Below are 23237 nucleotides of genomic sequence, written 5' to 3'. Positions count from 1 at the left end.
TGTAGGGCCTTTCATGTTAAAATCTCTGTTTACGGTTCATTTGAACAAAATTAATTCAGTGTTGATATGATATTTCGATTATAATAATTGGACCTTGTTGGATCAGTGAATCCCAATTCATGTATGTCTGATTCTACTGAGCTTATTTTCAAGTCTTATTTTACCTTGCATATATGCCTTCTTTTTGTTTTAATAATATTTGTGACTTCAATACTAATTTTGCAAAGTCCAAATTATTAAATAAATTAAAAAAAATCGTATTGAACCCATTACGATAATAAAATTTAAGAAATAAAAAATAAAGATAAAGTTGGAATGCCACGTGACCTTATTTTAAGATCACCAAATAATTTTTCACTTCTACCATGCATATCGTGTCAGTGTTATCGGAACTCAAAAGAGTAATGCTAGAGGTCCCAAAAATTCTACCAAAAGTTTTACCAAATGTCTCACATGGGTGTGGGACCCACACAATGTGGGTCCCATGTGGGTCCCACGCCCATGTGAGACATTTAGTAGAACTTTTGGTAGAATTTTTGAGGCCTCTAGCATTTTTGAACTCAAAAAGAGGGTGTCAGGTAGATTGTCGAATAGTTATTTGGTGGTTTTAATGCATTGCACTACATCATTTATTCAGGGACACTTGTTTTGTTATCTCTTTTAAAAAAAAAAAAAAAAAATACAAGTGATGAATTTTACTATTTTAACCAATAGAAATCAAGTCAGAACATCACCTCAACTTGTGCCAGGTACCAAATAATTTTTCTGGGTTCACTCGGTGGCCCAGCTCGTGTTGGGTTAATTTGAGGGAGACCTACTAATTCAGATTTATTCTTGGACACTCAAAAACAGATAAAATCATCCAAACCAAAGTTGGGGCAATGAAAAGTTTGCAATATGCCGAAAATGACTGACTTCTTGATCAATTGATTTTTACTGTCAATTTTTATTAACTAACTCTTCATTTTTATCAGTAGGTACAAAAGATATACCCATAATTCTTTTTTTTTTTTTTTTTTTTTTAATCAGTAGACAAAGTCAATGGATCCAAATGTATCAGGTAAAAATTACCTCTAGATAGGAAGTTAATGGACTCCACAAATGTTATAAAATGTGATCATGTGCAGAATGACTATTGGGAATGGAAAGATTGTATATAGATTTCGAATTTGTGAAACAATTTGTAGAGAGAAAAATTAAAAAGAAAAGAAAAGAACAGAAAAGAAATTTATAAAAAAATCGTAACTTGTCACTTTCTGTTATCAATTAGTATTTTTTTCTTTGTCAAAATTCAATCATAGCCTAAGAAAACAATAATCATAACTAGGGAGGTAATTAATTCGGTATGGTTGGTATTTAGATAAAAAAAAAATTACCGAATTGATAATATCAGTTTTATTATTTTGAATACCGATACAAATCGCTTCTCCCATCAAATCGCAGCGAACCGAACTGATTGATACGGTTTGATTTGGTGCGATTTTATCGGTTTAAGACTTTTTAAACTTTAGGCACTTTTAAATATAATTATTAATATATATAAAAACATTAAATTAGTTATTGGTCCACCATATCCACCATTTCAAACATATCCAATCCATTCATTTAATAAATACTTTTTAATTCTTAGATTAACGAAAATAAAAATAAAAAAAAAGTTAAAAATACTAAGGTTTTAAGAATAAAGAGTTAGAATTAAGGTCATATATAATAATGTTGTATTTGGTATGAGAATTTGGAAAGGGATTTAGAAAGAGAAAATAAAAAAGATAGGTAAAATATGAATAAAATATGTTTACATTTCACTTAGTTTTACACACTTTTTCTCTTTCTCATTCTCTTTCTAAATCTCTTTCCAAATTTTCTAACCAAATACAATTTAAGAGTTTACAAACTTAGGTTATAAAAATAATAAGGTTAATTAATTAAGGTTAATAATTTATTTTACTTATTAATATCATTATATTATTAAATTATATATATATATATATAAAAATATATGTTGAAATAATCGGTTTCAATTTAGTCGGTACACAAGGTACTTGAACTAATACTGAACTGAAAATTGAAAAAAAATCAAATTTAAAAATTTCACAGGCCAATTGTTGTTAAAAAAACAAATTAAATATAGTCAATTTGATCCTATTCAATTAATTTGATCAATTTTTTTTATTTTTTTTTACATCCCTAATTATAACTGATCGAAATGTGGATCCAATTAGTTTGATATTAAATTTGTACTTCCCTTCATTTTCTTATTGAGACCTTTTCTTTATTTATTTCTTATTTTAATTTCAACCATTGTTGTAAGAAGTCGTATTGAAACGACCAATCAAAGTGATGACCATTTCCTCTCACCAAGCAAATCACTAAAATTGGTGAATTTACTGCTATTTGTGAGCCGACTTGACATCTAAAGACCAGTACACAAATTAATAAATTTTGCAAAAAAAAATTTAACTCACAAATATTATATTAGTTATTCCTATTTTAAATACAAAATTTTATTATTACTTGTCACATGTACAAGCAGGGGCGGGGCGGGGTTATGTGCAATTCAGTGGTGTCAATTGGCACCACTGAACTTTCAAATTTTGTTTAAATATATATGAAATTTTATTTAATAGTTTTGGATTTTAACAAAATGATCCCAGTGTTTGGAGGTATTCATTGTTTAGTGGTGTCAATTTTAACAAAATGATTCCAGTAAATCTAGATAAATATCGCATATATCACATATATTTAGAGTTATTCATTGTTTAGTGGTGTCAATTTTAGCTCAGTATTCGTTCATTCATTTGCTCTATCAACGTTTCATTCTCTAACAACCATTGTTGCATTGTCATTGATGCATTCCTTCATTTGTTCTCTCTCTCCCTCTGAATGACCACTGAGGAGAATTCCTAGCTACGCCACTGTGTGCATGTAAATTTTTTTTATAAAATTTGTTACCCCACAAGTTATAGGAGGAATTTAAACTAAAACAATTTTATTCCATTAGGAAATTTTTGGTGAGGTAGAATAACAATATTATAATCTCTTTACTTTGTTTTTTTTTGTCAACATTTTAAATAGTTAGATTTGTAAGGTTATTAATAACGTTAGGCCTCGTTTGGGAATCTTTCTTTTTAGTCAAAAAGTTAAAAAGTTACTAAATTAGCCAAAAAGTCAACAACTCATACTAAAAAGTCAAAGATTCTCTTTTCTCTCTATTTTTTTGCACATCTTTTCATAAAAAGTTAAAAAATTATCCCAAACATACTAATTTTTTTAAACTCATCTTCTTTTACTGCACTTTAAGATGAAATTAAACGCAAACTTGTGACAAAGACCTTAATCATCTTCACCTTGTGTGGAACCGCAAAATTCAAGTATTTTGACAAATTCTTGGAATGGTCATTTCACCCTTGAGATGGGAAGCATCATTCCATTATTGATGGAATAAAAAAAATGGACAAAATCAACCAAAAATAAAATAAAATAAAAAAATTGGACAACTCACCATAATATCCAATGGTGAAAACATCATCAACGAAAACTTCTATTTAGAACTGCACTTTTATTCTAGTACACCATTTATGATTTGTTTTGAGAAATTAGTTAAAAATTAATTTTTAATTTTTCTTTTTAAAAAAAAAATATGTAAAAAAGTGTAAAGATGATATGACCCAAAATAGGTTAAAAAGTAAAAAACACCCCAGTTTGTCAAGCAAACAGTAGTAAAGTGAGAATAGCTTTGGTGAATAAAGAAGTCTTGACACATACTTGCTCCAAGACTATGGTATGAAATAAGAGCAATGTACTGCACACACTTACGAGTGTTTGGGTTTATTTTTTTGGTAATTTTTTGTTGGCTTATTTTCATATATAGTGAATTTTTTATAAAAAGAATTCAAAAATTTTAACTTTCTATATTCTCCTTGACAAAACAAAACGAAAATTTAAAAAATAATAATAAAAAAAATTCTATAAAAAATAAATGTTCAGAAATGACAAAAAAATCAACAAAATATTGGATTTTTTTTTTTTTTGTTTATTTTGACTTTTTCAATTTTTTAAATCTAGCTACACAAGACGGACCAAAAAAGTTATATATAAAAAATAATAAAAAAATTGACATAATTTTGAAGAAAAAAAATCACTAAGGACAAAAAAAAAAAATAAAAAAAAAAAGATGTGGCTTATTTAAGAGTTCCCAATAGCCCCTAAAATGTGTTTGGATCATAGATTTGGATAAAGATTTAAAAATAAAAAGAAAAATATGAGTGTTTTTCAAATCTTTATTTAAATTAAGAATAAATTACAAATACACCCCTGAGGTTTAATTAAAATATAAATCACCCCTATGGTTTTGGAAATTATATTCCACCTCCTGAGGTTTCTAATTTCATAATAAATCGTCTTTTTTATTGATTAATCAAGTTAATTAACAATTTTTAATGATATTAAAAATATGTTTCAATTAATAATTTATATAATTTTATTATTGTATAAGAGAGCAATTATGAATTTCATTTTTTTAGTTAATTCTATTAAATAAAAAATATTAACAAGGAAGTATTTGTAATTTTTTAAGTTACAGAAAATAATTTATACTTTAAACAAACCTCAAAAAGTGTATTTATAATTTATCTTTAAATTAATGATCCAAACGCAGCTTAAGAAAATAAAGAAAATCAACTTCATTTGTTTGGTAACTTAGATGCCCGTCGCCCAGTGGATGGAGCGTTTGTTTCCTAAGCAAAAAGTCGTAGCTGCTACCCAATATTTATTATTTTTTTGCTACATCAGAAAGAAAAAAGAAGTCTCACCCAAAATATAAAAATTAAATTACAAAACAAATATTGCACAAGGCCGTACTGCTGCTACTGCCCTAAAATAGCAGCAAAACAAAAGTAATCATAAGGCCAGCAGCCATGCCTTGTAAAACCAAAACGAAAACTCCAAACTTTCGTGAGAAGGAAAATTACAAGTGAATTCAAAATGGCAAAAAAAAATCCAAAAAAATTGAGAGACTCCCAGGAAGACGAATGTGCCCAATGTCAGATACTAACATTAGGCAGCCATCACTGGAAATCGTTTGTGCCCTACAAAAGCCTGTCGAAGCCGATGATACCCATTCCTATAATGCTCCAGTGAGAAGCACAGTTGCCGAATTGCCTCTCGTTTCTCTTCTGCCCCTTCTATTATCACCTCTCTTTGCTTCTCAACCTCCTCCTCCAGTTCTCTGACTCTTGATCTCAGTTCTTCAACCTTTCTATGCCCACCTTCAGTCCCAGCGATCAACTCAACGTGTTCCATGTGCAATTGCTTCAAATGCTGATCCATATGTTCAATCTGATCATCTCTAGCACTTACCTCAGCAATGAGTGTCGCAATTTTTGCATTGAGCTCGTCTCTCTCTTCCATCAGCGTGTCATATTCCAATTTAAATGTAACCTTCAATTGCTCCATTCCAGCTTGAAGTAGCCCTTCCATTTCTGTTTTACCAGCCTTGACTCGTCTGATCTCTTCCTCTAGAGATTGGCACCGATGTTCCCATTCTTTGAGATTATCCTCTAAATAAGAAAGTTCCTTCGACAATTTAGTAATTTCAGCCTGAAGCTGTGTGTTTTCCTCAGACAAGCTCTGGTTTGCGTTGGAAACCGTTTCTTTCAACCCCCTAATCTCTTGATCGCGATCTGACAAACTGGCTTTGTACCTCAACATTCTATCTTGCAGCTTTGAAACCTCTCTTTGCTCTTTATCAATCTTGGCTTTCCAAGTAGCAACATCTTTTTGGGCTGATCCTAGTTGATCTTGCAAACGTCGAATAGTGGATCCGCTATTCTCAAGTTCATTTCTCATATTTGCAATTTCTCTCTCCGAACCTTTAAGTTTTTCTTTTGTGATTTTCAGCTCTTCCTCAAGTGTCTGAATCTTGCAATCGGGGTCTGAAACTTCTGCTTTCAACCCATCAATTTTTTCACCGATCTCCATTGCCTGTTTTTGCTCCGTTTCCAAATTGGCTCCCAAACTCCTGACATCTTTCTCTGATAATTCAAGTTCAGCTTCCAAATTGTTGGTAACTTCTTGGGATCTGTTTGTCTGGACCTTGATCTTCAACCTGGCAATCTCTTCTTCTGAGAACCGGAGCTTTTCTCTTGCATCTCTCATCTCTTCCTCATATCCTGCAATCCTCATGAGTAGACCTTCAGAATGTACTTTTCTAATTCCCCTTGAAGAGCCATCTGTATTCTCTTCCTGTTGCATCCGAAGCTTCTCTTTCACATCACGAAGCTCAACCTCCAATTCAATAATCTTCCTACGCAAACCTTGTTCCCCACCATTGCCCGGTGCAGCTGAGTAATTGTTCACAGAGGAATCATCTGATTCTGAATCAGAATCCAATGTAGAGGAGTCATCTCCTTCTTTGTTGCACAAATCTGAGCTACTTCCACCAGAACCAAGGAAAAATTCAAAACCAGCAGCCCGGGGGCCAGATTTACGCCGAGTAAGCTTTTGGTCAGGCAAAGACCATGTGGAGGCCGGCTCAGAACCAACATCAGAGATGCCTGAACCTTGCGATTGGAGATCTGAGGGAACAGTCTTCCTTAGCTCTCCGGTAACATGATCATAACGCTCAGCCAATGAGCGGTACAAGCGGTAGAATTCTTCAACACGAGCTATCAATTCCGGCCTCTTCTGATAATACATCTCAGCTTTTTTAGCAAATGAATCTCCATCCTCTTCGATCAGTTTCAACATCCGTTTGACACTTTGGTCCATATCTGAGGTCAATGACTTTTTTGTCAATTTCATGTTCTTCATTTGGCTTCCCAAATTATTAGAGCAAGCAATTATTTTGTAATTTTAACTCTATAATTTAGATCTCACTCAGAACAACCTTCTAACACCCCCGAATTGATGGGATCAACACATATCAATAGCCATTTTAGGAAAGTGTAGCTATAATTATCCAATTGTGAGACCTATTTGCCAATTTTATAATGCCTATATATATTTTTTATGTTGTCTAAATGTTTCATATCAGATTTCACAATGCAGGTGATTAATATTTCAGCAATGAATCTTTAAACTACTGAATTACTCATACAAAGAATGACATTTCTCATCAAGAACATCTTAGTTTGCCTTCATGCAACATAAAATTAGATAAAATTCAATGAACAGGAAAATAAAAAAAATTTAAAAAAATGCAAAGAACTCGTGATGCAAAATTGCTTAACAAACATAGTTCGTGAAATTAGTTTCAGCATGTATGCAATCTACTGATTTAACAAGACAAAATAAAAAGGTCCCATTAAGCGTTAAGGTTGCACTTGTAATCAATTCAAGACATCCATAACAATATGTTGTAGAATCAGAAAACAACATGAGGTTTCTAGTTCAGTTGATGGTTGGTCCCAATTTAGTCTTAATCATTTGTACGTATTTTATATAGCATATCTTGGTTCTCTTCACCCCAGCTATTTTAGCATTTGATCTCTTTGCCAGGTGTGCATGGGATAGTTATGCATACAAAATATTAGCAGGACAATGTAATATCAGATGCTTACCCTCGAGATTTTCTACTAGCCACTTAGAGTTTTTGGGACTGATGTGGCTATCCCACCACCAGGAATGTGACTTTTTTGATTCTGTCCTCTTCATGAATTTATTCGACTTAACCTGAGATAAGGAGAAACAAAAGGGGAAGAACATTAACCATTTTAAGAAAAAAAGAATGGTCATATCATAAAACTGAATAGCTTAAAGGGTGTTTATATGTCATATAATATGTAAAATGCCTACTAATTCTACTCATGGAAAAAACATTTTAACAAATACATTGATATTGTCAGATGAAGACATCATCATAATCAATAAAAGGGTACATATGTTGAAATTATAGATAACGTCTTATTAATGCTTGCAGCCAGAGTATCAAATGTTTCCGTATAAAACACAAGAAGACAGGATTCAATGCTTTCTAATGGGAAACATTGATATCTTTATGGCCAATAACAATATGCATCATCACAGAAGAGGTTTAGAAAAGCATCCATGAGTATGAATAATGGGGAATACATCACTGAAGAACAAAAATTAAACCATTGATTGAATCAGGTAATCGAATCAGCACTTGATGAAATGGACCCCGAGAGGTGACCGTTGACTTAAACAAATCTGGTTGGGGGATATTAATTACGATTAACAGGAAGCTTCTTTTTTTTTTTCTTTTTTTTTTTTTTTTTGATGAACAAAAATTAAGCCATTGATTGAATCAGGTAATCCAATCAGCACTTGATGAAATGGGCCCCGAGAGGTGACAGTTGACTTAAACAAATCTTGTTGGGGGATATTAATTATGATTAACAGGAAGCTTCTTCTTTTTTTTTTCTTTATTTATTTATTTTTTTTTTTTTATTTTTTTTTTTTTTGAGAGAGAGAGAGAGAGAGAGAGAATTATTAAATATTATGATGATTTAAGACCAATCATCAATCATCATATGAGACCAAAATTGTCAAAGATAAATCGAGCCCATAATCATCCGTTAGCATAGTTTTCCGGAAAAAAAAATATTAAAAAGAAAAATGAATTGTTATAATAGAAGAAGTGAAAAATTGTAATCTAGGAAGCAGTTCGATAACAATTTTTAGCTCAAATGAAACGGAAGTTTGGAATTGTTTATTGCATCCAATTTCCTACAGGCAAACCATGTATACACAAAATACTGCCATGAAAAGTTAAATGCTAAGAATCTAGCAGCTTGCTAGGGTAATTTGTGTACAGGAAGAATAGTTCATTGAAAAGCAAAAGTGCTAAATTTGCAATCAAAGGCCAAAACCATGGATTTTTTCTTTTTCTCTTTTTTGGGAACTGATCATATGACAATTCCAAGGATTCCAATCATGTACTATAACATCATTAAAGGATTTTACATGAGATGGCGTTTAGTATAACTTGCTTACCAAAGATGAAGCCATTTCTGACTTGGTGACACTTCAGAGTTGATACAAGGACCTGGGTCAAAGAAATGAAAAGGATAAGTTTTCATAACAACCTTAGCTGAAAAATGCAGTACAAATTATTAAACTATAGTGTAGTTGTAATGCCAGTCTTGATGATGATGTTATGCAAATCTTCAAAATGAATATTTTTAGTTACATTTTTTGTGAGCATCATTTTCCTTTAGCATTATTAAAGACTTGTCCACAGATCAAATCTTCTTAAAGAAATATGGGGTGTCCCTATTATTTCATAAACCTCAATGGGCATTAACCTTAAATAAAAAAAGATTAACAAAAAAGACTGAGCTACATGCCTTCCTTAGGGCGTAGTCTCAAGGAAGTCATGAGTTTAATTCTCCTTAGGGGGTTGAATTAAGGGGGTGCAAACACTTTGGTACTTTGCCAAGGGTGGGGAGATTTTCTCCCATATGTGCTAATTTAACATCTAACAACTAATATTTTCTCATGTGTGCTAATCTAACATCTAATAACTAATATTTGCTGATAAAAAAAGAGACTGAGCCAACCCTCCCCAAAAATAATAAAATAAAAGAAAATATATTCCAAACTATAACCTGATATAACAAAAAATGTTTAGTTATTTGTTTAATTTTTCGTAAATGTATTTCTATTTTTTTAATCAAAAAAATAAAAAGAGTGCCAGTTTGTGGCCCATAAAGCATGAGGCACAAGGATCAGCAAACACTCCTTCAAGTAAAAGGAATTAAAGACTGTAGGTGAGAATGAGCTTTCAAGCACCATCTAACCTCATGTGGTTTTGGTAAATGTGTTTGACAAAGTCAGCATATGAACTTACTCACAACAAATAACTTCAGTATTAATTACTGTTAAAGCTACCACCCTCGGAGCTTTTCAACTGAACCTGTAATGAGTAAATTACTGTTTGTATACATTCTTTCTCATATATACGTTGGATCTACAATGGTGAATTCTACATAACCTGAGAAAAATAAATATACATTCTTTCTCACATATACATCCCATCTTGAAAGGTGAAGCCTACACAACCTGAGAAAAATAAACATACTACAATATATACTTGTTGCACATACACCCAGATATGAACAAAGTTAATCCTAACCCACTAATAGTAATAAAAAAAAAACTGAACACAATTATCAAACTATTATTCACTATTTCCCAATAACGCGAGTGCAACTATTCCTTATTAAAAAATAATATAATAATAAAACACTTCAATGGTCCATTGGCCCCGTTTGGTAGAACTGTGTGGGAAAGTGATTATAACTTATGGCCTAACCGCTTATAACTTATAATTGTGAACATAAGCTGATTTTTTACTTATAAATTAAGCTTCTCCTCCCCCACTCAAAGAATAAGTTGATTTTTGAGTTATAAAAAGCTATAAGTCATATTGTTAAGCTGAACCAAACACATCAAAATAGCTTAAATTAAGTTAAAAACTGAAATAAGCTGAAAATAAGCCCTACCAAAAATGGCCATTGTCCAGTCCATAACCAATTAAGAGCCAAGACTGAACATAATTTTTTTAAAAAAATTAACCACTGAACAAATATGTAACAATTCCCATGGATAACTCAAACTCAATACTTCAAATCTTATTCTTAAATTTTTAAGCCTCCTCGAGGCCAAAGTGAGCATAAATTTGAGTGAGACATATTTACTTAATAAAGTAATTAAATAAATCGACAGAGTACCAGCTAAATAATGTTAGGGTTGCTTTGAAAAGTAAATTAAAAGCAGATTAAAAGCTGAGTTTTTTTTATTTTATTTTTTAAAAATATATAAAAAATAAAAAGATGATATAACTATAAAAAAATTTAAAATGGACCTTAGTTGATCATTTGATCAATTTCAAATTATTTAATAATTGATTTTCTAAAGCAGATAAAAATAGATAGGTATATGTCAGCCCTCGATAATAAGGGTAATAATGGTAGGGATAGGGGTGGTTTGGAATGATCTAAATAAGTATATTTTTTGACTTTTTATAAAATATGAATTGGGTATGGATTGAGTTTGAAATGATGTAATAGAGAGGTGTTGTAACTTAAATAAGATGATGTGACTTAAATAAGATAGTAATTTTTTTATTTTTTTAAATTGTGACAAACAAGACTTAAATTTTAAGGGTTATTTGGAAGGTGTTATATTTTTTTATTTTTTACGGAAAAAAATGTAAAATATAAATTAAATTTGAAATAATAGAATAAAAAAGTAATATAATTTAAATACACCTAAATAGATAAGGTCTAAACAATCATAAATGACCAAATGTGTATTCCGTAATTTAATAGAAAATTTGGAATGTATAATATATTTTCCGGATAATGAAGCGGTCTAAGGACACGTGTCAAGATATAAAGTTGGAGATGGACACGTACCTTGATTTAAGTGGAGAGTGGACGACACGTCCCGCCAAAAGCGCGCCAAGGCTTATTAGAGAAGATATATACTAAAATATATGGAATTTGGACCGCTAGATTCACAACTGTCCAAACGAGGCCTCCAGCTATATCCACGCCATTCGGTTCCAATCGTCTCACTCTGCAAGACACAAAACACCAAAAACACAGGAAGACAATACCCCAAACAAACAAACAAAATATCAGACCTGCATAAATAAATAAAAATTATTAACGAAAAATAAGGAGATTGCGGTGATAAACACTTGTATTATGCCCTTGTTATTCACGCAAAACACGAAGACAAATGAATTTTCGAGGAGGAAAATATCTAAACATGGCCCAATTACTTTGATTTTTCTCGTAAATGTAAATCCTTACTTCGAAGAAAATCAAACTTTTATATGAAGAATTTTCTCTTTTTGGTTAGGAAGACACTAATATAGATAAAATTAGAATCGAAATGTTCAATATCGATGTGAGAGGGTAAAGTAGATATAAATCTATAGAGAGTGAGACGCTCAGTTCGTACTTGAGAGATCAGGGCTTGTGAATGAAAATCAAAGTGTTTATTGACAATTATTAGGGAGAAATCATGGGAAAATGTCCAAATAATTTCGATTACAATCGAGAAACAGCATTACAAAAAGAAACGACAGATTAGGAAATTTTGAAAAACTCTGGAAATTACAAAGACAAATAATATAGAACAAGACTTGAGCTGATCTGACCTTTTTCTCCGAGAATCTTGCAGATTCAGCAACACCAAAACTATAGGAGGATGCGAATCAGATTTGTAAGAAGAATGAAGAACGAATCCGAAACTCTGAGAGAGAGAGAGAGAGAGAGGGCCCCGATTGGGGAGCTAGTTTTTGATGGACAGAGGAAAGTGTAGAGAGGGTGGGAAAAAACTGACCTTTCTAATCCGACGAGTTGCTCCTCACTCGTATCACATGGAATTCCAAAGTCAAACTAGAGCTTTCATTCCCTATAAATATATGGGCAAATTACATATACACCCCTTCAGGTTTGGTTAAATTACAGATACCCCTCTGAAGTTTCGGAAATTACATCCCGCCCCCTGAGGTTTGTATTTTCATAACAATTTACCCCCTGGGGTTTATATTTCATAACAAATTACCCCCTAATTTCTTATGCAAATATAGCATTCATGGGGGAATTCGTAATTTCTCAAACCTCAGGGGTATCTGTAATTTTGTCAAACCTGGAGGGGTGTATATGTAATTTGCCCTAAATATATATATTCGGTGGTATTCATACCTTTTTTTTCTATTCCTTTTTCCTTTTTTTTTTTTTTTTCGAGTCGTACTAGGGAGCTCAAATTTGAGCCTCCGAATCCCCCTTATTCAAAAATGATGTCGTTTTTGAAAAAAAAAAAAAATTCAAAAGAAGAAGGAAGAAGAAGAAGAGAAGGAAGGAGGAGGAGGAGGAAGAAGAAGGACTGGAGGGGGCCAACAAATTCGGGGTGGAGGCGGAGGCGACGGCGGGGCTGCGACAATGAGCTGTGACGACGAGCTGCAACGAGGCAGGGCGGGCGACGATCAGGCGACGACGAGCGACGATCGACGGGCGGAGCTCCTCCTCTTCCCCCTCTCTCTCTCTCTCTTCTAAATTTCGAGCTATTCGGGAGTGAAATTAGGGGAAAAAAACATTTTCCTTTTTTTTTTTTTGTCATAAAAACACTTACACTTTTGCCATTCCAAAAAATAAAAACACTTTTGACCTTATTTGGGAGGTTGATTATTTCAATTAATTTTTTTAATTATTTTAGTTAATTAATTTAGTCAGACTAAAATAATTTTATTCGGAAAGTTAATTGGCTTTTCATTATAATTGATTTGATGATTGTGAAAAAAAAATGTAAAATAATTATAAATTGCATATGACATTTTATTTAATTCACTATTTTAACTTATTTTGTCTTTTAATGAGCTATTTTAACCCAACTCTTTTTCCAAACACTCCCTTTATATTGTCTTTATTCTACAAAAATATGTCTAAAGTAATGAGTAAAAAAAAATAAAAAATGGATATTTTTTCATAAATCCTTTTCACCTACGTATGTTTTATTTAGTTTACATTATTTTCTTATATTCCAATAAGTCTTATGGGTGACATAGTTAACAAAATATCTCTAATAATATTCACATTTACAGTGCGAATGTTCTGTGATGTAAATGTTCACACCATCAATATGAATGTTCACACCGTCAATATGAATATTCACATTGTAAAATATAAATGTTTATATCACCAAATTGTTAACCGTTCAAAAAATATTTGCAAGGGTATAAATGTCTATAAAATTTTTTAAATATGAGAATTATGATTGGGTAGATCAAATGTTCAAATAATTTATAATACAAAAATATCTTATAAACTAATTGGGATACAAACACTTAAAAAATGATTTTCTAATAAATCTCAAAAAAATAAAGGAAGGAAAATTAACATAATATATAGATTTATCATAATATATATAAATAACACCATCTTATATAATATATAGATTTATCATATTTTTGTATCTATGTTTATACTATCTTAAATATTGAAAATGAATATAAATAGTAGAACATGTCATATTAATTTTTGCCTAATTTTGGAACATAGTTAAAAATTAAATTTTGACTTTTAACCTATTTTGTTACATATCACTTCTTTATTTTTAATTCATTTTATTAAAAAAATTCGAAAAATCAACATTCAACCAATTTTTCAAAACAGCCATTTATGTTAACAAATTAATGATAAACATAATAGAATGAATCTAACATTTATTTTTACATTAACCATGATGACCGTATATCATATCAATATTTTTCAAGATGTTTTTCACAATTGATTTTATTTTTTTTTGAAATTTTATAAGTGAAAATGTAAGTTTTATTGGGGGTGAAATGTTAAAAATGGTAAGATGGGAAGTAATTTTCGAAGGTAGGTTTATATAATAATAAGTAATAAATTACAGTTCGGAAAGTAACTTCCGTTTCGTTTACGTGTGGGTCCCGAACCTCATTAGTAAGTAAGATTGACATGACGCCCTTCCTTCCTTCCTTCCTTCCTTACTTATTTCATGTTGCAATTTGCAGGCCTCAACCAATATCACTATCTTCTTCTTCTTTCATTCTATTTTTTAATTATAAAATACAAACAACTCACAATTCACGAAGTATTATAATGTTTAGATTTGGAACTAACTTGCAAATAATCATTTTTGTTACCAAAGTTATATGGCTTGACAATATTTTTTGAGTTAATTTAAAGAAATTTATATTTTTTGAGAAATTTATAAATTATTTCATTCTCACTTTTTGTGACCCCCTTTGTCGAAATAAGGCACATTTTGACAACTTTGGCTTTTTTTAGTTTTTTTGGTTTTTTTGAATCATATCACTTTTTTACTTTTCTATATATTTATAAAAAAAAAAAACTAAAAAATCAACTTTTAATCTATTTCCTAAAATATTCTTATCCAAAAATTCATAAACATCCTTTTTAACTTCAACATTCAACATTATCTTGTTGCTTACTTGTCAATAAAAAAGAGAAGGGGATTTAGTTAAAATCCCCTCATAATAAACTTTAATGTATTAAAAATAAGCACAAAAAATTTTGGGCAAATTACAAAAAAAAAAAAAAACCCTTAAGGTTTCGCGTGTTTTTCAATTTAAACCATAGAGTTTCAATGTTGACAAATTAAATCCTGGAGTTTCTTCCGTGTTTCAATGTGAAACCTTTGTCCATATCCATTTGATTGAACTAACGGAATTTAGGCAAAATTTTCAGATTCAAACACACATGTTCAAGCATTTGTATCTCCGTCGTCGTATTCTGTTTTGCCTCATTTTTGTATCGTTGGATTCACCTCATGGCCTAGTTTTCATTCCACCCCTTATACGCCTTGTTCTACCTCTTTTTGCGTGTTGTCGCAGCTCCGAAAGTTTGCCAAAAATAAAATTTTCTCTCTCTCTCTCTTTCTTTCTCTCTCTTTTTTTTCCCTTTATTTTTCTTTATTTTTCTCGTCTATCTTATATCTCCATACTTCTTCCTTCCTCATTCTTTTCAACAATTATTCTCTCTTTTCCTTTTCCTTCATGGCCCTTCCTCCATTCTTATGATTCTTTCCGTTCTTGTAAATTATATACATTCATACTCAACAACATCGCCACCATCAAAGGTTCGATAACCACCACGAGCACGGTTGAAGGGCCATGAAGGAAAAGGAAAAAAGAGAATAATTGTGGAAAGAAAGTAGGAATGAAGAAGTATGGAAATAGAAAATAGAAGGGAGAAAAAAGAGAGAATTTTTATTTTTGGCCAATTTTTGAAGTTTTGACGGCATGCAAAATGAGGTGAAATAAAGAGCATAAGGGGTGAAATGAAAATTATGCCATGAGGTGAATCGAACAATGTAAAAATGAGGCGAAAACAAAGTTATGATGAGAGATATACAAATGCTTGAACATGTGGATTTGAATATGAAAATTTTGCCCAAAGAGAAAAAAATCTTATTTTTGGCCAATGTCGGAGCTCCGACAGTATGCAAAAAAAGAGTGAACAAAGTTTATAAGAGGTGGAACAAAAACTAGATCATGAGGTGAATCCAACGACGTAAAAATGAAGCAAAACAGAGTTACGACGAAGAAGATACAAGTGCTTGAACATGTTTGTTTGAATCTGAAAATTTTGCCCAAATAGAGAAAAATCTTATTTTGGCCAACTTTTGAAGTTCCAATGGCACACAAAAAGAGATAGAACAAAGCATATGAGGGATAGAATGAAAACTAGACAATGAGGTGAACCCAACGACACAAAAATAAGGTGAAACAAAGTTACAACAAGGGAGATACAAGTGTTTGAACATGTATGTTTGAATCTGAAAATTTTGCCCAGATTCCATTAGTTCAATCAAACGGATCCAGGGTTTAATATGTCAAAATTGAAATTATGGGGTTTAAATTAAAAAACATGCAAAATCTTAGGGTTTTTTTGTAATTTGCCCAAAAATTTTCTTTGAAAAGTCTAACACATAGCACTATTACCAAAATATTAAACTTTAAAATAATATAACTTTTGAGGTAGATGTCAGTTTTTAATAAAATTAGTATTTTTAAGATCCTCTCATTAAGATCTATCAAATAAGATTCATGTTGACTATAAAATTCTTAAATAAAAAAAAAATTATTACTGCCGAAATTGATATAAACAGTAGCATGCTACTCTATTTAACAGTAACATTTATTCTGTCTCACAGTAACATTACTCAGTTTGACAATAACATATAATTCTGGTAATATTGTCCAATATATATATATATATATATATATTATTTTGTCCTTACTTAATTATGTATTTCTTTCTTAAGGAATTTATGAAACAAAATAAATTAAGTTGTTCTTTTCATCAAATAAGGGTCAAATTGAGAGATTTTGATTAAATTTCTCAAACGAGAACGCCGCTTCTAGCTCTCTCATATTAATAAATAATAACTAAGAATTAATACATGCAATACATATACAATTTAAATAAATAAAAATAAAATAAAATATTTTATTATATACTGTATATCACTCGAGTGATAAAAAAAAATTCATAAAAACTTAAAGTCAAGATTTACGTCTCACTTCTCTTATTTATCTCTCTTTCTTTTCCTTTCTTTGTTAAATAAAAAAATAAGAGACGAACACGACCGTAAATATTTGGACACAAAATCCAACTTTCATTAATAAAGTAATAATAATAATAATAATAATAATATAATTTTCGTAAGCTTTCAACATTCAACAGGTTACATATAAAAAAAGGTTTTATAAATAAATTTTCTGAGATTTTTGGCAAATATAAAAACCTTCCCTATAGTTTCAATAATTATAGTAACCTCTCCTACTTTGTCTGACATTCTCCAAATTTCCCCTTCTGTCAAATTAGAACAAACGGTGTTACTTTTTTTTATATATAGTAAATGACTTTATTGTCCTTCTTTTTAAAATATTAAAAAATATTTTTGGATTAGAGAACAAGTTTGAAAGAAACAAACAGTGTCTGGAATAGTATTTTTGGATTTATTTTTTAAAATATTAAAAAATGTTTTAAAAATTTTTATTTTTTATTTTAAATATATAATTTTTATTTATTTTGTAAATATTTTAATCTTTTTAATTTTAATATTTTAAACTCAAAACAAAACTTCACACTCAAATCGTAATCAAACACATAACTCAAAACTTATAGCGATCCCAGTTTTTCCTTACTTATTTACTGTATTCCGAATTCGGTTCCGTTGATAGTTGTGGTTGTCTGTATTTCATTTCTGTCCTTTAATGCTTTGGATTGGAGTTTAGAAATGTCTTGGGCATGTTTCGAATAGGTTGGTTGAGCTTTAGTCCCATTTCTTGTTGCCCAGATTTTTGATGGTCCGCTCAAGCGGATCCTTTCGCGCTCGAGCGGAGTTTGCACACCTTCAGTAGTTTGTCCGTCTGCAAAAGTTCTGCAAATGTGTTTTTCACGCTCGAGCGGATTTCCTTATGCTCGAGCGGGTCGCACTCGAGCGGGTATCCTTACGCTCGAGCGGGTGTTCAATGTCTGTAAAAATACTGGGAGAGTGTAATCTACGCTCGAGCAGATTTCTCTTTGCGCTCGAACAGGTGTGTTTTGCAATTGTGTCTTGACGCTCGAGCGGGTCCAGTTTTTGTGTTTGACGCTCGAGCGTCCTATTCTCCGCTCGAGCGAACTAGTCGTATATCAGATGGCAGCTGGGTGATTTTAAATCATTTTTTCAACTCTCACTCTCTCTCTTACTTTTCAAAAACCTATTTTGAGAGCTTATCTCACTACATTTCACCTTCTCTCTAAGGTTTGATCTAGTTCTAGTGTGTTTCTAGCCTTGTCCTTTTGTAAAAAGTATGGAGCTTGTCTAGGGCTACCTATCAATCCGAAAATTTTGAGATTTGGAGCATTTCGAATTTCTTCACCTTCTTCCTTTGAGCTCCGACTTTGAGATAGGGATAACTACTCATTTTTATAAGCTTTAACCTAAATGTTGAGCTTTTTGTATAAATGGTTTGATTTGGGAAGTTAGGGTTTGAGATGTATTATATTGGAAAGAGAGGTTTTGTTCTTTTGATTCAAACATATGTGTTTTGGGTCTAAAAATGAGGTTATTGATGTTGTTGATAATATTTGGATCTTTGGGTCAATGTTGAGAATAAGGGGAAAAATACCATGTTTGGGTATATTTGGGTCATTAGTGTAATTAATGACATTTATTATGGGAATATGAAATTGAGTGGAAATGATGAAATTGGCTCATTATAAGCTAGCATGGTGGAGTTGGATTCATTAATCACTCACCTTTGAAAATGTTGATAAATTATCTGTTGATATAATTATTGTCTGTTTAGAAATAATTACTTTAGGCTATCGGTGGAGGATAGTCTTGATTGTTGTAGACATTGCATGATGATTAGGCGAATTAAAACTAATCGGTTGTATGTCATTGATTATGATGAGTGAAATAATACATCAAATTTGTATATTGATTGATCATGTATATGATAGATGCTTATATACATTGTGTTGTGTGAGAGGAGATAGGGGATGTACTCCACGGTTTAGGGAAAAATAGAGGATGGACTCCTAAACCGGATCTTATTTGGGAGGAGATAGGGGATGGACTCCATTGAAACAGCAAATATGTGTATCTATTGAAGTGTTGATACAACGAATATGTGTATCTATTGTGAAGTATAGAAGTATTGTTGATATGAGTTATAGTCTCATTAAATTATTGGCCAGGTTCTGAGCCTTATTCATAAATTGAGAACTGGATAAGTAATGGAAAATGGAATGAAACATGGACATATTTGTCATGTAATTGAAATGAATTATGAATTGATTTATGTGAGTTAAACATTTATCAAATGTTCATGTTTTAGTTATTGCTCATATTATGTTTAGCATATCTCTATTGGGCGTTGGCTCACCCTATATGGGACATCATTTTCAGGTGCAGGTGCTATGCCACCTCCAAGGATGTAGCTTGGGAGGCATGAGGCTGTTAGATCCTTTTTGTTATTTTTGTTGTATTACATGTATATCAAGCCAAGGGCTTACTTTGTGTAGAGTTAGTACTCTCATTTTGTAACCAAGTGTTGACTTGAAAAGTTGTAAGTCAATAGGGCATTTACTTTTGTTGTCAACATGTAATACCTTTTGTAAGAATACTCTAATGATTATAATATGAAATCTCTTTTCTTTATCGTGAATGTATGATGTTATGGGTTTATTTTGAGGGCGTTACAACTCGGTATCAAAGCGTACTAGGTTCAAATACTTTGGGTACGCGGGAAGTGGTTAGTACCACAATGGGTTCGTCTCGCTTGATAGAGACTTAGATGTAGTGTTATATGCTGATGTGATAACATGTTTATGTGACTATTTGGGTATGGGATTTAGTTTCTAGGATGTTGATTGGATCGTTGGGTTTCTGTGGGTCTTGTTGGAAAAGTATTTGATCAATGCTGTTTCTAATCGGAACTCTAGTAACGCCTCGGGACTATCATTATCCAGAAATGAAATTCGTAGGTGTTTATGTGATTATGTGCTTACGTGGAATGAATTACAGTTGTCCAATGTTTTAGGACGCGAGTGTTATAGCTTCGGCACATTTGTGAATGTGCTAACGTTCTTCGTTACCTTTATTAGGATGTCAAGACGAGGACGTGGTGGTAAGCGAGGTAGGCCTAGGAAGCAGGAGATGCCTATACCGGATGAGGTTCCGGCGCAGCAGGAGGGTGTTAGTCAGGCCAGTGTGGCCGAGCTAGCGGGTCAGCAGGCCATGGGTGCCTTAGCCCGCAAGATAGCAGGAGCTATGAGGAAATCCATAGGCGTTCTCAGAGCTGAGAATCCAGTTCAGGCCCAGGTTGTTGATGCAGGGCCTTCCTTTTTGAAGAGGGAGTTCTTCCGATCTAATCCGGATGAGTTTGTTAGGGATCTTAAGGAGCCACTTAAGGCTAATGAGTGGCTGGAGTAGATGACGAAGACGTTTGAGATGCTTGGCATCAAAGATGGGACATTAAAGGTGACCTTGGCATCTTTATTGCTTAAGGGGGATGCGGGTCGGTAGTGAAAGTGTAACAACCCTCATACTGTTTACCGATTAATGACTGATTAACTGCTAATTACTGTTAACCGAGACTGATTATGACTGATAGTTGAACTGATTAAAGTACTGAACTGACTGACCGAAATTGAAACTGAATTGAATGAATACATCTGTTTGAATTGCATTCTATCTGTTGATTGTTTATTTTATCTGTTCATGTTTGAGCGTTTAATTGAAGGCCTTATCGGCGGCCGAATTAGTAACCGATTGATGTTTTATGAGCGTTATAATTAATGTAATTTTATGGTATATTTATTTGAAAATTGATTAGGTATGATTAGATTAGATTAAAATAAGCTAATTAAAGAGTTAGGCTTAATTACCTTAATGCCACTTAAGTGGCCCACTACTTGAATCATCTTTGAGCCTCATTACACTCATTCATACACATTCCATCAGCTCATTCCTTAGACTCAACCGACCAAGATAGAGAGTGAGAGAGAATTGAGTGGATCTTGAGTTCATTGGTAGAATTGCTTGAAGATTGAAGTGTGGATTGTTAATTTGAACCTCTAGACTTGCATTCAAGGAACCTAGGTATGAATTTCATCCTTTTGACTTGTGTTTAAGTTGATTCATGCATGGTTCATGTCTAATTGTAGAGCTAAGTCATGAATTGGTTCATTAATGGTGAATTGAAGCCCAATCTTTGCATGCATGGTAGTATTGTTGGATTTTGAGTTGTTTTCATGGCAAAATGTTACATGCATGTTCATGTCTTGAGTGTAGTCCATGATTTCATCATGTTTTGAAAAGAATTGGCTCTTTAGAGCATCAAATCGAAGCTTTGAAATGGTTTGAATTCATGCATGTTTGCATGTTCATCTTGTGCTTGAAAAATGGTTTAAATTGAGTTTGAATGAGTTTGAATTAAACACCCTTGGGCTTTGATTTCTTAAAATTGAGCTTTGAAACATGTTATTCTATGTGTTTATAAATGTTTTCCAGAAAATGGGCCCAAGAGGATTGGTTTTGATGCTTTTGAGCTTGGTTTTGAACCTGGAGCTCGAATCTGGGATTTCCAGATTTCAGTCGTCCGCTCGAGCGGGGGGAAGTGCCGCTCGAGCGGTAAAATCGAGCTTCCAGCATCTTGCACTGTTTTACAGTCCGCTTGAGCGGAGGATTGGGCGCTCGAGCGGAGTCATGTCTCAAGCTCGAGGGGGCGTCGAGCGGGGATTTCACCCATCCAGTACTTTTACAGTACGCTCGAGCGTGAAAGTTTACGCTCGAGCGTGTACCTTTGTTTGCTTGTACGCTCGAACGGGGAAACCTGCGCTGGAGCGGGACTCTGTTTTTCTGAAAATCCTGAAAATGCTTTTAAATGTGCATCTTTGCATCCTCATCCCATTCTAGACATTCTTAGGCCGAGTTTAAGGCATCTTGTTGAGGATATAGATGTAGAACACACCGAGGCATTAGGGATTAAGTTGTTATCTTTCCCAACTGTGTAGCTTAGTGTGTTCAATCTGTTAACTGTGTAGGGTTGGCGATTGGGGAGACACGCTCTAGCATACTGTAGGCCGAACTCTGTGAGTAACGATTGTGTAAAGATATGTTCACAAATGATTATTTTCTGAACAACTGAACTGTACTGTTTTCTGAACTGATTACTGTTAACTGAATGAATGTATATCCTATATTTTGAACTGTATTGTGGCATCCTTAGCACCTACTGTCTACTGTTACTGTTACAGAGATCTCTGTCGGTTCCCTTGTTGGAACCACTACTGTTTACTGACTGATGGCCATCATTACTGTTCGGTCTTCTAGACCTACTGTTTACTGTTATGCTAACGGATGTACCACATATGACTGTTTACTATACTGTTATCAGGGATTAAGTCCCTGTACTGTGTGATTGTAAATGTTGTGCATACTGTTCTATACTGTTTATGAATAAATGTATGATAAGTCTTTTTGCATACAGACTGTCACAGCTCATTGGGCACTGTTTATTTACTGTATTGGCTTCCGCCAGGCCCTGTACTCTGTTTTACTGTACTACTGTCCTACAGGCCTTCGGTAATCTCGGATTACTGGCCGGTTACGGTGCTAAACCCATAGGGCCGGGTTTGGGTCGTGACAGAAAGTTCATGAGAGGTCGTGTTGGTGGTACATAGGAGGCTTTTGTAGATGCTTTCCAGGAAAAGTTCTTATCTCCAGCTGTCAGGGAGAAGCTAAGGGACCAGTTTTGTCAGCTCAAGCAGCTGAGTTTATCAGTGGCCGAGTTTGAGGCCGCATTTACTAGTTTATCCAGGTTCGCACCTAAGCTTGTGGCGTCTAAGGAACGTCGTTGTATCGAGTTTAAGAGGAAGTTGAGGCATGGCCTCAAGATGAGAGTTGGGGGTTCTATGACCGGGGACTATGGGTGGCTTGTGGATGCTACGGCCCATATGGAGATTATGATGCAAGAGGAGGATGAGAGGATGAGGGGCTCCAAGAGGAGTCAGGATGCTCAGGGGGACAGTAGGAGGCAGAGGGGTCCTAACCCTCAGCAGTCCCAAGATGCTTTTGTTAGATCGACCTTTCCAGTGCCGAGTGCAGGCTCTAGGAGAGGCAGTCAGGGAGACATCACCTGTTACAAATGTGGTCAGCTGGGCCACAAGTCTCCAGCTTGCCCACAGAGGGGAGGAGGGCAGAGAGCGGTT

At 33.1% G+C, this 23237-nt stretch overlaps 1 protein-coding gene across 7 annotated transcripts; it reads right to left on the bottom strand.

Annotated features, from left to right (window-relative positions):
- Positions 1-4728: 4728 nt before the first annotated feature.
- NET4A (Kinase interacting (KIP1-like) family protein) lies at positions 4729-12402 on the bottom strand. Of its 7 annotated transcripts, none has more exons than XM_028214119.2 (6): positions 12319-12402; positions 12134-12173; positions 11382-11544; positions 8956-9007; positions 7560-7671; positions 4729-6770 (listed from the first exon to the last, which is right to left on the bottom strand). In XM_028214119.2, exons 4-6 carry the CDS (start codon positions 8968-8970, stop codon positions 5056-5058), a joined length of 1842 nt encoding a protein of 613 aa, XP_028069920.2. In that variant the 5' UTR covers positions 8971-9007; positions 11382-11544; positions 12134-12173; positions 12319-12402; the 3' UTR covers positions 4729-5055. The 7 variants fall into 7 exon arrangements, with proteins under 7 accessions (XP_028069920.2, XP_082762146.1, XP_082762149.1 ...); XM_082906020.1 differs by having other exon boundaries at positions 12134-12228; positions 12319-12383; XM_082906023.1 differs by having other exon boundaries at positions 11382-11611; positions 12319-12371.
- Positions 12403-23237: the final 10835 nt, after the last annotated feature.

This window comes from Camellia sinensis, chromosome 14, assembly GCF_055761805.1.
Source record: "Camellia sinensis isolate YWXY chromosome 14, ASM5576180v1, whole genome shotgun sequence".
NCBI classification, from domain to species: Eukaryota; Viridiplantae; Streptophyta; class Magnoliopsida; order Ericales; family Theaceae; genus Camellia; species Camellia sinensis.
This window is presented reverse-complemented; position numbering and strand designations above follow the sequence as displayed.